The sequence below is a fragment of the Cydia splendana genome, chromosome 1, assembly GCF_910591565.1.
Source record: "Cydia splendana chromosome 1, ilCydSple1.2, whole genome shotgun sequence".
Taxonomy (NCBI): domain Eukaryota; kingdom Metazoa; phylum Arthropoda; class Insecta; order Lepidoptera; family Tortricidae; genus Cydia; species Cydia splendana.
Window position 1 is genome coordinate 11,946,379 of NC_085960.1, and position 17,559 is coordinate 11,963,937.

A 17,559-nucleotide genomic window follows, 5' to 3' on the forward strand; every position below is an offset into this window, starting at 1 on the left:
GAGCTGGACTGTGGCCACGGGTACCAGTCTATCATGTAACTGAACCACTTCGTGTTTGGGCTCGTTTGATTTGTCGCAACAAGATCTTTGACACAAGGTAGTACTGAGGGTCTGATGATGGATCCGGAAGGTGGTCACCGGTACCAATCAACCATGCAACTAAACCACTTCGTGTTTGGCTTCGTTCGATTCGTCGCAACAAGATCTTTGACACAAGTTAGTACTCAGGGTCTGATGATGGAGCTGGACTGTGGCCACGGGTACCAGTCTACCATGTAACTGAACCACTTCGTGTTTGGGCTCGTTTGATTCGTCGCAATAAGATGTTTGACACAAGATACTACTCAGGGTCTGATGATGGAGCTGATGATGATAGACAGGTACCCGTCGCCACCTTCGCGCTCCATCATCAGACCCTGAGTACTACCTTGTGTCAAAGATCTTGTTGAGATGAATAAAACGTGCCTAAACACGAAGTGGTTTAGTTGCATGGTTGATTGGTACCGGTGACCACCTTCCGGCTCCAACATCAGACCCTGAGTACTATCTTGTGTCAAAGATCTTGTTGAAACGAATAAAACGAGCCTAAACACGAAGTGGTTTAGTTGCATGGTTGATTGGTACCGGTGACCACCTTCCAGCTCCATCATCAGACTCTGAGTATCACCTAGTGTCAAAGATCTTGTTAAGACGAATCAAACGATCCTAAACACGATGTGGTTTAGTTGCATGGTTGATTGGTAATGGTACCTTCCAGCTCCATCATCAGACCCTGAGTACTGTCTTGTGTCAAAGATCTTGTAGAGACGAATCAAACGAGCCCAAACACGAAGTTGTTTAGTTACATGATAGACTGGTACCCGTGGCCACCTTCCAGCTCCATCATCAGACCCTGTGTATCTTCAGTGTCAAAGATCTTGTTGAGACGAATCAAACGAGCCTAATCATGTTACTACATGGTTGATTGGTATCCGTGACCACCTTAATCATCATCAGATCCTCAGTACCAGTTCGTTTTTAAACCCTCGTTGATACAAACTTTACAACCTATAGGTACCAAATGCAATGACGAAATATGTAAATAAGCGAGTAGGTACCTATAATTTCTTTCGAGTAATATACCTTCATAAGTACGAGTATGGGGCTATTCATAAATTACGTCGTTTCAAATGGGAAGAGTGGGGGGGGTCTGGACATCGGATGATGGTAACATGACGTAGGAGGAAACAGATTCATCCGAAGCTTGTTTTTTGGATGATTTGAGGGGCGGGGGGGGGGGGGGGGGGGGGGGGGTCAAAAATCGTCAAAAATAGATGACGTAATTTATGAACAGCCCCTATGTACATTTGCACTGCATTTAGTATTTTCGTACTATACCAAATAACAGTTCTAGAACTTTAAAAGTTAAGTACAGTTAGTGTTGTTATGGTTGATTTCAATATGCTTCGCGAAGGATCAAGAATGTTTAATCCATCATTGTAGTGCGAGTGTGGTAGAAGGGATCGGCATACTGAGCTCGCACGGCCTGCCGCAGCGCGTAAAATACCTAAACTCGCTCAACGCCGAAATGTAATAGCGCTCTTAATATTTAGTTACCTATTTGTCTAGCAGCAGTAGCAGCCCTAGACCATTAGATCATATGCGGCTGTGTGGTATGACTACCTACCTGTCTCTTTTCTTATTAATACAGTTAGAAAGAAACATTCAAATATAAGTATTCTAGGGGTGTAGAAGTCTTATACATGGAAGAAAACATTCTAAGCGATGTATATGTAATCGCTATATATGTAAAAGAAGAGAAGTTTGTATAGAAGGTACGTCTTATGCCAATGTATAAAATCGCATTGTCGATTACTATAGTTTTGTTATTGAAATTTGTCGCTTACAACACAACAGTCATGTCTACGCTGATAAAAATACGGCTGTTACGCGTACAGTATTGGCATGTACTAGCTCTGCAAAGTTTCAGTGAAATTGTAAACATTGTTACGAGGTCGCGCTGTCGCTAAATCGCCAGTGTTCCTCTATTTTTAGCCATCGTCTTCCGTCTGTCTGACTGCCACCTGCTGTCCTTAGGAACGCTCAAATGTTTGCTCTTGAACGTAAACAGCTATCCAATATTGACTATATTCATATAAACCAACACTTGGATCTTAATGAGTTCACGCTGTCAAAAGCAAACTTTGATTAAATTTAATTTGGATTCGAATCATCTGTTCCAATATAACTCTTGAACCGTATTGGAGTGGGTCGCGGGGAATCCTCCCGGAATTCGTCGGCAAGTAGCGGGGGACGTTTGCCCGCTCTAAATCCGTCGCACTCGCCGCCAAGCTCTTCGGCGAGCCGCGCGCACTGCCACTGTCTTCTCTAAATATAGGATCGTGTGCGCAGGTCTCCGTACGTGACGCTGGGAGCGGTGCGGTACGCGGTCCGCCGAGCGCCGCCGCCGCGGGTCTGCCCCTGCCGCTGCTGCTCCGAGGAGGCGGTGGCGGCTTGCCTCGGCCGCGCCAAGCCGGACCGCCGCACGCTGGAGCGCTTAAGGCCCCGCATGGGTCGCGGCGCGCGCGACGAGCGGCCCTCGCGTCATCAGCGCCTCCAAGATCTCACGAAGCGGTTATTGCCGCGTGGCAACAGTACTCCTCCAGTATCTCCTCAAGCAGCGCCGCCACCACCTCCTCCGCCTCCACCACACTCTGCACCTGTCTTACCTCCAGTACCACCTCCCCGCTCACGGCACCGTCATAGCCCTACTCGCGGTGTCTCCGTCGACCGCTACGAAAATGACATTTTTGATACGGAGAAAATTACCCTACCGCGTGTTGAGTCCCGATTGATTGTCGGCTCGTATGCGCAAAAAACTATACCATATCGCAGTGCTTCATTTTCTCACGGTGATTGTACTCAAGAGAAGTACTACCGTGCTACCAACCGGTTGCCTTCGATCTTCGATTTTGGTAATAAGAGCGAAAAAACAGGGGTGGAACGTGCTGGCTCGTCGTGCACGCGGAACGATGAGTCGACTAGTCTTGCGACGGAAGAAACTGTAACCGAGGGGGGGTCGGTTGCGTCTGTTGATTCAGCCGTGGGATCGGATGAAGGTCTATTGGCGCATGCCTCACCGGCACCTCGGTCGCCTCCACCCGATGCACCTCATAAGCAGCTCGCGACGCGTTCATTAACACACCCGTTACCGCGTCGTGTGCCTCCTGTGCGGGAGGAAGGCCCGACCGTCGCTGGTGGCAGTCTGCCCGTGTTGATGGCGCCACGCGTTCTACATGAACTACGTGAAGAAAGTGACGGCTCGCAAGCCGACAGTGCTCAGGCTCACAGTGAAGGAACATCTCCCCTCGAACCAGCCCAACCTTTCGCTTTCCCACCACTCCCGGATCCTCCGCCCAACGCATGTGTTAATGTGGACTGTGAATGTGAAGCCTTTCTCATCGATCGATGGGAAGAGCCCGCTAACAAAATCGCGAGTACTTTACCAGTGCCAGTGTATGAGTGTATAGTGAAACAGTGGTCAAAAGAGTTACCGCCGGATGAGTCCCCTCGGTCGGATGGTGCTTCTGATGGTTCTTTGGACAAAGATAAAGAAGATGAGACCATCACGAGTGAAAAAGTTGCTCATTTGTTAGAAGCGGTAAAGAATACTAATTCGCCAGCTCCAATAGGTATTAGAGAAAGACGTCGGCCGTTACACGATAAGAAAAGAAGGAAAGGAATTTACATCACGACAGCTAGCGATGATGGGGGAGAAGAATCTCCGCCAGTAAATGGTTGTAAGCGTGAGAACAGCGACGCCTCTCTTCAGGAGATGCGATTATCGGCTGAGACACGAACTTCATCCTTACTGGGAGATAAATCTGACGATTCTTGTGCTAATGGTCCCCCGAGTCCTTGCGAGGCTCCCGTACATATGTGGCCTAGAACTGAAGACCTACGAACAAGAAGGGCAAGATTTTCACAACAAAGTTCAGACGAACGAGACGATGATTCTTTTAGAATGAGACGTAAATACGGAGTCACGTCACGAGGTGACTCTCCATCCGAAGCCGAGAGCGATTCATGCTCGCGAGATAGAACAGCTTCGCCGTCTCCTTTCAGCCCTTCCGACAATTCTGATGTCGAGGCCAAGCGACCACACTTTTCAAAAGGGCCTTATGGCAGAAATTTGGAGCCTCCGTCAACACGGTCTGTTGAAGTCGGCCGGCGTAGTTTCTCCGATGCTACTGTTACTGCTGGTCGAAAGATAAGTGTTGGAGCAGCACCGACCGTTGGTACACGGCCTAAAGGGCCAACGCACGTGAGAGCTACTTCATCGCCTTCCAAGCTGGCTGGAGTGAGGCCAGGAGCTGACCTCTTGGCCGAGTTGCTTCGGGGAAGTTCTGAAGCCCTGTCCAACACGGCCACCTTCGACAACGTCATCCTGACCATGCATCAACACAACGTGAGTACACTGCATTGTTTTTATTACCTTACATTGTACCGATTGACCCCGATATAAGCTCAAGGAATAACAAAGCGGGAGCTGAGGATATTGTTATGATGTTTATCCCGGCAGAGAATAGCCTAAAACAAACGATCTTGTATTATTGCCAAAGTATATTTAAATTTATAAACTACATAGACATAACTACTTTCAGTTTCGAGGTGTGAAAATTAAATAAGTAGTTAAGTTTTGATTTTCGCGATCATATTCAGGATCGGTTACATTAATACGTTGAATATTTTTCGCAAAAATTAATATAGGCGTAAGCGCCGACGTGTCCTTACGCCGTTTTGTGCGCTGTTTTTCTTGGATTTTCCGTTTTCTCGGTCCAATGTCGTGTGAGTCACGCGCAGCTGTTCCAGAAGCATTAAAAATCTTAAGGGCAACTGTATTAATAACACTGACACTGAACTTAGGATTCATGTAGTTGTAAAAATGAGATTTATACTGTTAACTTTTTTGATGTCGAGGAATCCTAAGTGCTTTTTAATTGGCGGTGATCTTGGGTTATTTTTAATTTAATTAGGTATTCACGGAAGTATGTTTTGCGAATATGACGCATATTACCGTAAATCAACTGTCATAAATGATGATCCCAGAATATGGAAAGTTTGGAATAACAAACCGACCATTATTTTTACACTTTCGTTCACTTCGTGACTTCAGTGAGCTCCCTATTTTCAAACTTACAAGAAAATGAGAAAAAAATTACTCGTAACTTCAAAATAATCAAAATGACTTAAATGAACATATTGTGTTTTACTGAGATGATTGTTAATATTATAAGGGTCACCTATAGATTTAATAATTAAATTTGGCATTCTCATGTCTAGGTACTCTATTTAATAAGGTGTACTCCTAAACATTTGTCGAATGGTTTAAAAAAAATAACTGTAAGGCGAAAGCATTAAGCATACACATTTACCCCCTTATTCATAAAACTTTACGGGCCTGATTTAGTTAAATTATGTTTTATCTCTTTCTTACAAATACATAAGTCAAAATGACAGATAAGGACAAACGATTATTAGCTAATTGAGGTTTGTAGCGCGTTTATGAATAAGGGGGATAGTAGGTACAATACTCGTAAATGTTAGTATTATTTACTAGTTATTTTAAGTAGTAATTACTCATTGTTAGAACATAATTTTAAAATCATCCCGTTAACTTCAGCCGATGAGAAATAAGATAAACGGTCTTTTTACTAGTTTATTTTCAAGTAATAAGCAGATTACGTTACATATGTTTACATAATGGACAGATTTTCATTATTAAACAGATTTGAGATAACGTAGCAACAACGATTATATTCGGTTGCTTGTGTTGTGCCAAAATATAATCTTGCACTCGTCACGTTTCGATCGAAATTCCTCAAAACTCGTAAATTTAGGAGATTGATTCTGTGCAACTCAACAATGTTTTGACTGTTAAGTGTTGTGTATTGGACACGAAACATTCTGTTTGGAATGAACAGACATCTATAAGCATTTTATCAATAGACAAACAGTGTCCAATGAATATTATCTTGTATTGTTGCCAATATTTAAAAACTGTTCTACAAGTTTTTTAAATTATTACATAATCTGCGACAGTGTGTCGAGCAGGGTGTATACGTAATACTCAGAATATCCAAAAGATATTCGCTGAAGATCATTCAGGTATACGCACCGACCTCGTCACACTCCGATGATGAAGTAGAAGCTATGTATGAGGACGTAAGTAGGAATATCCAAAAGATATTCGCTGAAGGTCATTCAGGTATACGCACCGACCTCGTCACACTCCGATGATGAAGTAGAAGCTATGTATGAGGACGTAAATACATACTTCTAAAACCTACTTTACTGTTGTTATGGGGGACTTCAACGCAAAGTTGGGCAAGAGAAGCGGGGATGAGTTGAGATTGGGGCAATTTGGGTATGGCCAACGGAACCCTAGGGGTCAGAGGCTGGCCGACTTTCTGGAGAGAGAGAAACTCTTCATGATGAATTCTTTCTTCCAGAAGCCGCCTCACAGGAAATGGACCTGGATGAGTCCTGACGGTTCCACGAGAAACGAGATAGACTTCATCATGACCGACAAGAAACGGATATTCAGTGATGTCTCTGTGATCAACAGGGTAAAGACCGGTAGTGATCACCGAATCGTAAGAGGCACACTGAATATCAATATTAAACTTGAAAGGTCCAGCCTGATGAAGTCTACGCTCCGACCTACTCGAGCCCATGTTCAAAACCCCGAAAGCTTTCAACTCGAGCTCTCTAACCGCTTTGCTTGCCTAGAGAACTTGGCTTCAGTGGACGAAATCAACGACGGGCTAGTGGAAACTGTCCACACAGTAGGGTCTAAGTTTTTTTAGACCCCGCCGTAAAGATAGACCTCAGAAATTGACCGAGCAAACCTTAAACCTCATGGCTGAACGACGCTCGCTACAGTTGCAGTCTCCCGATGACGCGGAGTCATATAGGCAGCTCAATAGACGTATATCTAAGTCCTTGCGACATGATCTGCGTCTCTTTAATACTAACCGTATTAAAGAGACTATTGAGCGAAACCAAGGCTCCAAAGTGTTCGCAAAGGACAAGTCTATTGGGCAAAGCCAGCTGACAAAGCTGAAACGGGAAGATGGCAGCATAGCGTCGAGCAAAGCGGAGGTTTTAGGTGAGATCGAGAGGTTCTATGGACAGTTATACACTTCGATCGCAAAGCCCGTTGACAGCTTGGTAGGAGATCCAAGAGCCAAAGCTGTCCCGACATTATACCGAAGATATCCCGGACATCAGTCTGTACGAGATTAGCATGGCCCTGAAGCAGCTTAAGAACAACAAGGCGCCGGGCAAAGACGGAATCACTTCAGAGCTTCTGAGAGCGGGTGGAACACCGGTACTTAAAGTCCTCCAGAAGCTCTTTAATTCCGTCTTGTCCGAGGGCATAACGCCTGAAACATGGAATAGAGGCGAGGTGGTGCTGTTCTTCAAAAAAGGTGATAACAACCTATTGAAGAACTACAGACCCATCACGCTTCTGAGCCATGTCTATAAGCTGTTTTCAAGGGTCATCACGAACCGTCTCGAAGACAGACTTGATGACTTCCAGCCTCCCGAACAAGCCGGTTTCCGAAAAGGCTATAGTACCATAGACCACATCCATACGCTGCGGCAAGTTATACAGAAGACCGAAGAGTATAACTTGCCATTATGCTTAGCGTTTGTGGACTATGAGAAAGCCTTCGATTCGGTGGAAACATGGGCGGTGCTTGAGTCTCTTCAGCGATGCCATATTGACTATCGGTACATCGAAGTGTTGAAGTGTTTGTATAGTAACGCCACCATGTCGGTCCGAGTACAGGAGCAGAGCACGAGGGCGATTCCATTGCGAAGAGGCGTAAGGCAGGGAGACGTTATCTCTCCGAAACTGTTTACTGCCGTAATGGAAGACGCCTTCAAGCTCCTGGAATGGGAAGGACTTGGCATCAACATCAACGGCGAATACATCACTCACCTTCGGTTTGCCGACGATATCGTAGTCATGGCAAAGTCGATGGAGGAACTCAGCATGATGCTCGATGCCTCAACCGAGTTTCACAACGGGTGGGCTTGAAAATGAACATGGACAAGACGAAACTTATGTCAAATGCCAATGTTGTGCCCATCCCAGTCTCTGTTGGGAACTCGGTACCTACTCGAAGTTGTTGACTCGTACATCTACCTAGGACAAGTAGTCCAATTAGGTAGGTCCAACTTCGAGAAAGAGGTCAACCGCCGAATCCAACTCGGTTGGGCAGCGTTCGGGAAACTACGTAATGTCTTTTCGTCCGACATACCTCAGTGCCTCAAGACGAAAGTCTTTAATAAATGTGTGTTACCAGTGATGACTTACGGCTCCGAAACGTGGTCTTTCACTATCGGCCTCATCTCAAAACTCAAAGTCGCTCAACGAGCTATGGAGAGGGCTATGCTCGGAGTTTCTCTACGTGATCGAATCAGAAATGAGGAGATCCGTAGACGAACGAAAGTCACCGACATAGCCCACCGGATTAGCAAGCTGAAGTGGCAATGGGCAGGCCACATTGCACGCAGAGAAGATGGCCGATGGGGTCGAAAAGTGCTCGAGTGGAGATCACGGACTAGCAAGCGCAGCGTAGGACGTCCACCCACAAGATGGACAGACGATCTTGTTAAGGTCGCCGGAAGGCGCTGGATGCGGGTCGCTTCCAACCGGCACGTATGGAGGTCCAAGGGGGAGGCCTATGTTCAGCAGTGGACGTCTTATGGCTGAGATGATGATGATGACACAATCTGCAAAATAAGCGTTGGTCAGACATTGCGAATATTTTTATGACATTTGTGTCGCATTATATTACGCAAATTATTCAATAATAGAATCAATACATAGAGCTGTCTTTTAAAAAAGGAACGTGAAAAAGTGACTTTATACCAATATTATTTTTATATCATTTTGACCCATGTTCATTCACTGATACCTATGTGTTGAAATTGTTAAATATAAAACGGTGTCGTCAACGCCGTCTAGCCGACCATAGGCCAAAGGTGTGTGCGCCATCTATCCGAGAATGACTTTTTCTTGATTTCCGAGGCACGTTTTTTTCTTAGACTTTATTCATCTTATACTTAGTTACATATGTCTTTGCTTTATACGTAAAAAAATGCAATAGATCTGTTATCGCTTTTTTTCGCTATCATCATTAAAAATCGTATAAAGTCAAACCTTTGTTTGGCATAATATATATATAACCATTTTCTAGACCAGCCTAAGGTGCCCTGTTGGTGGTTAGAAGGTTATCCATTAATTACTGGGCACTCTATATAATAAGTAGGTACACCAAATCGTGTAAAAATAACTAAATAACTTAGGATACAAAAATTAACATTTTAATATAACAAATAGCGCATTCTCTGTCTAGGTACTAAATAGGATGTAGGGTGGGTTGGCATTGCTAATTTTTACTCGTAGAATGACCAGTGCCAACTTGGTACCGAGAGACAGAAATTATTACATTTAAGATTGTATTACTAGATGACATATACTTTTGTAACGATATGTCATAAGAATCGGGGCGCGTCAATTTAGTTTTTTCTTCCTTGAAATATTGCCTTTTGTACCTCCGACCGTATGATATAATAATATTTTACGAACGTCATGTGATTCGGCTTACTCGGAAGAGAGCCCTATTTAATAATCAGCAGAGAGCGATAGTCGATGGTTAATGACGTGATTTGTATTATATTTCTTTAGATTTTTTTGATATCTCACATTTTAACATTTTTAAATAACAGCACGAGAACTGTATTTTCAAAACTTGAGAGTGTCGCCTACGACGATTATTCTTTTGGCGGTTACGTCGCCCATAATCAGAAATAGAAGTCATCCGATAGCGTATATTTATTTTAGACCTAATGCTGGGCTTAATAAGACTCGAGTTTCAATCCATTTTTTGCCTCCGATGTAATACGCTGCGGTTCAAAGATGTGAATTCGTGCGTCGATAAATTGCAGTGTTCACGGTCGTGTCAATATGCGACAATTACAAAACTATCCGCTGTATTTAGATGTGCCAGAGATAAGTAAATCAAAGGGTAGTCTCCCTACAAATTTGCGTTTGTTTTCTATATTGAGTTGTAGATGTACCTGTCTACAAGGCTCCGTCACACGTCATGCTCATACATTTTGTATTATGTGTTGACATCCGCTTGATCCTTCTCTTATTACAGCATATTAAAGAAAAAAAATGTAAGAGAGAAAAATTTCGTACGGATCATATCAATCTTAGAAGGTTGTGACTTTATGATGCCGAAACCAAAGTACGTGTTTATAATATGAGTGTCTCCATCAAACTTGGAGCAACTTGATTGTGTCATGCAGCAATAAGTATTAGCAACTTATTACTTAATTGGTAAGCATTTTGCGGGTGTGAAGTTTGCACGCAGGGGTCTGTACAGTTACTTGACCTAAGCCTGGGCATATCTAGGTACCTAGAGCCGTAGCCAACTTTATTCAAAATTTATCGTAGGTACTCTTAATCAAAATTTGACAAATATCATATCCATAATAAATCCAGATCAAATTCATAATCTGTTATTACTCAGAGATTAAGAGTCAATGTCACTTTTGATACTAAGTAACGGATCATATCCATAATAAATCCAGACCAGATTCATAACCTAATATTATAAAATCATAATACGCCACGGTCGCTTTCTGGCCCGTCGATAGTGATCTCCGATAATATTCCTTTCATCAAACTGATGAGTCACTAGGTCAAGACACCAGCTTTATATAGCCCCTGCAATAAACACTCTGGGACTGTCACTATGTAGAATTGATGCGTCTATTTTTGTGCGCGTACGCCATTTTTTACGATGAATAAATATAGCGTTGTTACATTATGTATATTAGCTAAAGCCGTTTTGTTATTCACGTTTAAGAAAAGGGGCGTATAAGAATGTACCTGCCTTCTTTATGGTAAAGCATGCACACTAAACATGAATCAGTTATTTTTAATTATTTTAGTTTTAGGTAATTAAACCCACTGCTTGTGGCACTACGAACTAAAAAAAGTTGTTTATTTCCGCCATCGCTTCCACAATAAAGTTTCCTCGAAAACGTTGTTCGCGGTAGGAAGTGAGTTTTTCCAGTTTTAACTATTCTAGTTCACTGTTGGTTTTGGCTGACGGACTTGTACCTATTCGTGTGTAGGTTTAAACCGATGATGTGGATTGATCCATTTTCATTCCCGAAATACCTAATATTCTACTGGAGGGTACATAATAAAATAACAAATCTGTTATGCAGGTAAATGAATAAATTATTATACAGAGCGCTTTCACACCAAGAACAAAGGCAGGCCTATGGAACTCGCCGCGCGAGCTCGGATTAATACCTACCATGGTCTAATAAAACATGGTCTTCCATTCCCAGAGTGACACGGGCCTACGTCACAATAACATTGCCACTTTATTTCAACATAACATGTTACATGGGTACATTATACCTATGGTTAATAACTTAAAATATTTCTTTATAATTTTATAATTTTCATTTATATGTATTTTAGCTTAAATTTTACAATAACACGTCATTTTTAATTACTCGTTAGCAATATCTTCCGATTCACGAAAGAAATTTCAGACTTTCGGGTAATTCTGTTTATACTACTGGCAACACAGGATAGCGCTGTGCACATTTGACAATTCGGATCTAGATAACTTCATGCCCTGACCGTCATCCTTGTCGAACGCGTGTTAATTGTTATTTCCTTCTCGCTCAGTGTCAGCAGTCGCAGTGTTTTCCAAACTTTTCACGTCGTAAGCTTGGTAATTAATGTGTAACTGTGAATTAGTTTTTTAAACGTTTGTCTTGTATAGATAAATAAAGTTTAATTTAATACATTAGATTTGTTTTATTTTACTATGTTTCTACATGAATAACTTAAAATTAATGCCGTTAAAATAATTTTCACCGTTGGTTAAAATTCTCCCACATTTCAAAGTTTGAGAACCTGTAAACAGCATGATGACGTAGGCGCGTGTCAGTTAGGTCATACGCGAATCTCGGAATGGAGTACCAGGCGGAGTATATTATTATACCATGAGCGCGTGGGGCAACCAACTGGCTTGCTTGTCTACCGTGAACGCGAGCGGATTCGTAGGTATCATGGTATAATAATATACTCCGCCTGGTACTCCATTCCGAGATTCGCGTATGACCTAACTGACACGCGCCTACGTCATCATGCTGTTTACAGGTTCTCAAACTTTGAAATGTGGGAGAATTTTAACCAACGGTGAAAATTATTTTAACGGCATTAATTTTAAGTTATTCATGTAGAAACATAGTAAAATAAAACAAATCTAATGTATTAAATTAAACTTTATTTATCTATACAAGACAAACGTTTAAAAAACTAATTCACAGTTACACATTAATTACCAAGCTTACGACGTGAAAAGTTTGGAAAACACTGCGACTGCTGACACTGAGCGAGAAGGAAATAACAATTAACACGCGTTCGACAAGGATGACGGTCAGGGCATGAAGTTATCTAGATCCGAATTGTCAAATGTGCACAGCCCTATCCTGTGTTGCCAGTAGTATAAACAGAATTACCCGAAAGTCTGAAATTTCTTTCGTGAATCGGAAGATATTGCTAACGAGTAATTAAAAATGACGTGTTATTGTAAAATTTAAGCTAAAATACATATAAATGAAAATTATAAAATTATAAAGAAATATTTTAAGTTATTAACCATAGGTATAATGTACCCATGTAACATGTTATGTTGAAATAAAGTGGCAATGTTATTGTGACGTAGGCCCGTGTCACTCTGGGAATGGAAGACCATGTTTTATTAGACCATGCACGCGCTAACGTACGCACGGGCGCTCGAATATGCCTGTGAGATCATTCATACGAAGGAAATGTCATCGCAACGAAAAAAAAAATTACACAGCTTGTAGTGTTTATGGCTGCAAAAATACCAAATCAAATAATAAATTATCGTATTTTGCTCTTCCGACAAATGAGGAAAAGTAAGTAAACCTACCGTTATTTTTACGATAGTTAAAACTGTTAAAAGCTACGAAATTTCTTTAAAGATGTAATGTTTCTAATGACACATTTATAGTTATATACTTGCCTATCTAAGTATCTATTTGAAACTTCGAGCAACACGGAAGGGAGGCGGCATTCGCACTATTTCCCCTCTGCCGAGGTACAAGATTAGCGCGTCAATCTAATCTAGCGCGGGTAATAAAACTAGTTGCACTTGGATTTTTCACTAGACCGAGTCCAGACGCGCGCGTTAACACTGCTGCACAAAAATGCCTGTTTGCTCGGTTATTTGTTATAAAAAGAGGTCGGGGACATCAAATTTACAAAAAGAAAGTGTTACATTTCACATGTAATATTTTTTTACATATCATACGTTTAATGACATTCAAACACAATTATTATATTTTAGTCTCATGTAATTGTTGGATTTATCGATTTTGCTCGCTCAGTACAAATTGCGGATCGGTCGAGCGACAAATCCGACTTCTCATCTCTCAGAATACAATAACATACTTCAACGAAAATGTGTTAGTGTGCGTGTTGTGACACTTGTCACTCGTCCGTACACAAAAAGAGATCGAGGTTTGCAAGATTTGTCTTTGACGTGTGTCATTTTCTATCTATTTGTGTCGTCATTACAGATTGGATTTTGTATGTAAGTGTGTGAGAAGTGCGTCTGTGTGCACCTTTCCCCACCGCGAAAAATGGCAGAAAGATTTGTACGGTGAGATATCGCTTGGGCCCCTCCCTTCCGATGTGTCGGAAGCCGGTGTTGCTCGAAGATTTGAAACAAGTAGGTAGCTAACTTTTAAGTTATTTTGGTACTGTCATGTTTATTTTAACGAAAGTAGGTACTTACTGCTATTTCAATGTAGGTATTAAGTACTAAACTTATGCCCTGTTTGTCTTATAAAACCTGTATTGATGTTTTCTCTATTATGTAACGTAAATCTCTAACAGGTTTAAAACTACACGAAGTTTTAAAACTAATTCTTGCTGGGATCATTTCGCGGTTTATAAAACGGCGTAAACACTGCGGTTACTGCAGGGACATATGACCTTTTAAAATGAGTATTTCGCAAACACTAACGCATAAACGGAATATTAGGTACCTATTATAATTGAAGATTTATACTGCGTCAAGCAAATCTTGTCAGTAGAAAAAGGCGGCAAATTTGAAAAATCGCGGGCTAGCAACACTGTGTTCGAATAATTCCAAAATCGCGTGTCGTCTGTGTTTTATCTGTGGCCAACTTGTTTGTTGACATTCTGAATCGTTTTTATTTCAAGAGATATTTCTGCTGTGACCTGTGATATTTTCTGATATTTTATAAGATTGTGCATTACCTTAAGCAAAGCTAAGCCTGCAATGTATAATCATACTCGTTCATAGTAAACATTACAAAAATTTTAGGTTATGACAAGTACTGGAAGAACATGGGAAGAACTTGGGAACTTTTAAGATTATGTGCAGTTTTTTTTGTTTTAGGGTTAAAAGGCAATAAAATTAAAACGTATGCCTAAATCTATCCAATAAGACCACACATTGTGTCCTGGAAACCGTCCATAGGCCCACATATCTTACTATTTTCAGCGACTGATTCGACTACATAATTTACAAAGGTAAACTTTTAAAACAGTATTAAGAACTTTGATTATATCGCCGTTCTTTCGCAACATTACCTAATCCTTACATATGTTTGTTGCAGGATTAAATCTCGCTCAATATGAGGCGTTCGTAGTAGGTAGTTTCTCTTCAGAAGTTCAGTCAGACAATACTTACCTACGGCGGTTTATATACGTGTACAGCTCAACCAAGACGAAAAATAAATTTATTATTTAAAAATGTAACAAAAATATTGAGAGCTTAAATATTGATGGAATAGATTATTCTTGTATAAGTTGTCCTTATGTTAGTCATTAAGAAAGTATATTATTTAGGCTAATTTGTTTCATGCTCTCAGCTACTGCACATATATACCTATGGGAAATCCTAGTTTATACTTGCTGAAACAGGTACAGTCAGCAGCAAAAGTTACTAAGCGGGCCAGGTGTTCAAAATGATCTTGACGCGACTTTATTATTAAGAGAATAAGAGTGTGTCAAGGTAATTTTGAATACCTGGCCCGCTTAGTAACTTTTGCTGCTGACTGTACCTATGTATCTTTTTAAAAGAAGTTTTAAGTCGCTTTACATACCTGTTTGTTCAATAAAAGAAAATAATGTAGTCAGCATTCATATGGAGCACTAGACGCAGTGTAGGTATCATTTTAGAAAAGTATTTTCACATTTCCAAAATGACAAGTCTTGAATAGCCTAATGTACAAGTTAATAAAATTTCCTAACAGTATTTTTTATTTTTATTATACAATATTATAATTGTGTTATATTTCTCAAACATATTTCCTAAACTTTAGCCGGGCAAACACAACTAGCCAGTTAGTCAGATCCAAGAAAATTATACTCATAGCTTTAGCATAAGAAAAAGAGTATGATTCCCTCTGTCTTTAGACAGTCAGTCTTGGGCCAAACTACATAAAGAATCTTTTTTATGCCTGCCACAGAACCCTACAAATTATAAATTGAATAGAAGAATAGTATTTCTTAGACCATGAAATAAAATAGGTACCAAGGGTTAAATTTGACAAATTATTGTTAAACTAAACTAAAAATATTTAGTTTACCCAAGAAATGTTTATTGTAAGTTAATTAAAGTTATATAGGGAAGATAAAAGGAGTTAACTCCTTATGTTTGGAAACTTAAATTACACATTTTGTAACAAATCTGTTTTATGCTTAAGATGCAATAGATGACTACAGAGTATTATGATGCTTGGTTGAAGTGACCAGGTAACCTTGGTAACTTCATATTTTTTCAATGAATGCCCTGAATTAAAGTGTAGGTAGGTTAAAGTGACCCTTATCTTCTCTTACATTTAAATTAAATAAGCACCCAAATATCATTTGTTTTATTTTTATTATGTATATTGTACAATATATACCAATCAAAATATTACACAGGTAGGTATGTGATATTGATCCAGCAAAGTACACTAATTTACATTAACAAGTAGCATATTATATTGTAAGTATCAAATATTCCACAATTTCCATTTTGCTATGATTAAAATTGAATTCCAACTGAGAAATCTAATAAAATATTAAAATTCAGTAGGACATCTACCTGCTGAAGCAATGATTTTATTCATACATTCTAGTTTAATGGCATCTCTTCTTCTTTGTCGTTCCCTCATGACTGAGGATCGTGACCAATAACTATGTCCCTCCATTTATCGCGAACAAGGGCTATTTGGGCTGCCCTCTGCATGGAACCACATGCTTGTTTTATGGAATCCGACAATCTTGCAGGGGCTCTTCCTCTAGCGCGCTTGCCTTCAACTTGCCCCGGTATGATGTCACGTTCGAGGCTGTGGTGTGGCGACCGCAGTATGTGCCCAAAGAATCTAAGAGCCCTCTCCTGGCAGATTGTTGTGAGTCGTTTGGTGATTTTGAGTTCTCTCAGAATGGTTTAATGGCATAGTCCGTTTCTAATTGTAATTTGATATCTTCAAATTTGTTAATCATTTTGACTAACATGGGTTTTAAATTGTCCGTCCATATTAAATAACAATTTCTAAAATTTTCAATAAGCCGCAAGTGACAATTTGAATTGACGTACGTAGGGCGCGCTCAGCGGAAAAAAAAATCATATTCGTTTTGGTTCGACGTACATTGCTGCTTTTCTTAGCGCAATACTGCTCTTTGAGTGTTGCCCTACTTTAGTTTGCTTTACATTGCTACTGACAAGATTTGCTTGACGCACTATAGCTTTCCTTTTATTTCACTCCGCTGTTTAAGTAGGTATTTATTTATCATTTCTAAGTGTCAGCAACCCTAGCGTTGTGCCGGTGCGCGCGGTGCGGGGAGCGGCGCGTCGAAGGTCATTCCATTGTATTATTGCGTAGGTATCAAAACGGTAGGTATTTGCGTTTTCTTTGAGAGATAAGTATCTGTTCGTAAGAACTATTATATAATCTGTGACAAAGGTTTGTATTTTTGGGGCTGGATATATATAGGTCATACATAAATAAATCAGACCGTGAAATTGCAAACAGTTCCATTAAACATTAGCACATCTAGGTAATCAGCTATACTTATAGACCATTTTATTCCAAGATCTTGTTACTGATACTATTTTTTAAATGTTAACCTGCATCACCAGCCATCAGTTTTGCCTTGTCATCCACCGCGACCCATAGATCGATCAACGCCACTACATCTTCAGTGCCCGTGACAGCAGGGTACGAGAGAACGACTTCTCATTCCAGTTGCGTTCACATTTACGATTTGTATTTATAAATATAAATCACAAATATCAACAAAAAAATGTTTTATCTATTCAGCCGGTACCTATTCATTCACTCACTGCTCAGTAAAGGCCTCTTCATTATTAGTTTTATTACGCCATTCTCCTTACTGAAATATCAAATATCTTTCAG

At 40.6% G+C, this 17,559-nt stretch overlaps 1 protein-coding gene across 3 annotated transcripts in view; it reads left to right on the forward strand.

Annotated features, from left to right (window-relative positions):
* Nucleotides 1–17,559, forward strand: part of LOC134794781 (rho guanine nucleotide exchange factor 17) — a 180,897-nt gene that overhangs the window by 56,175 nt on the left and 107,163 nt on the right. For all 3 annotated transcript variants that reach the window (XM_063766587.1, XM_063766571.1, XM_063766577.1), the window contains exon 3: nucleotides 2,392–4,447. In XM_063766587.1, coding sequence (XP_063622657.1) covers nucleotides 2,392–4,447 — 2,056 coding nt within the window. The remainder of the gene's footprint in view (nucleotides 1–2,391; nucleotides 4,448–17,559) is intronic.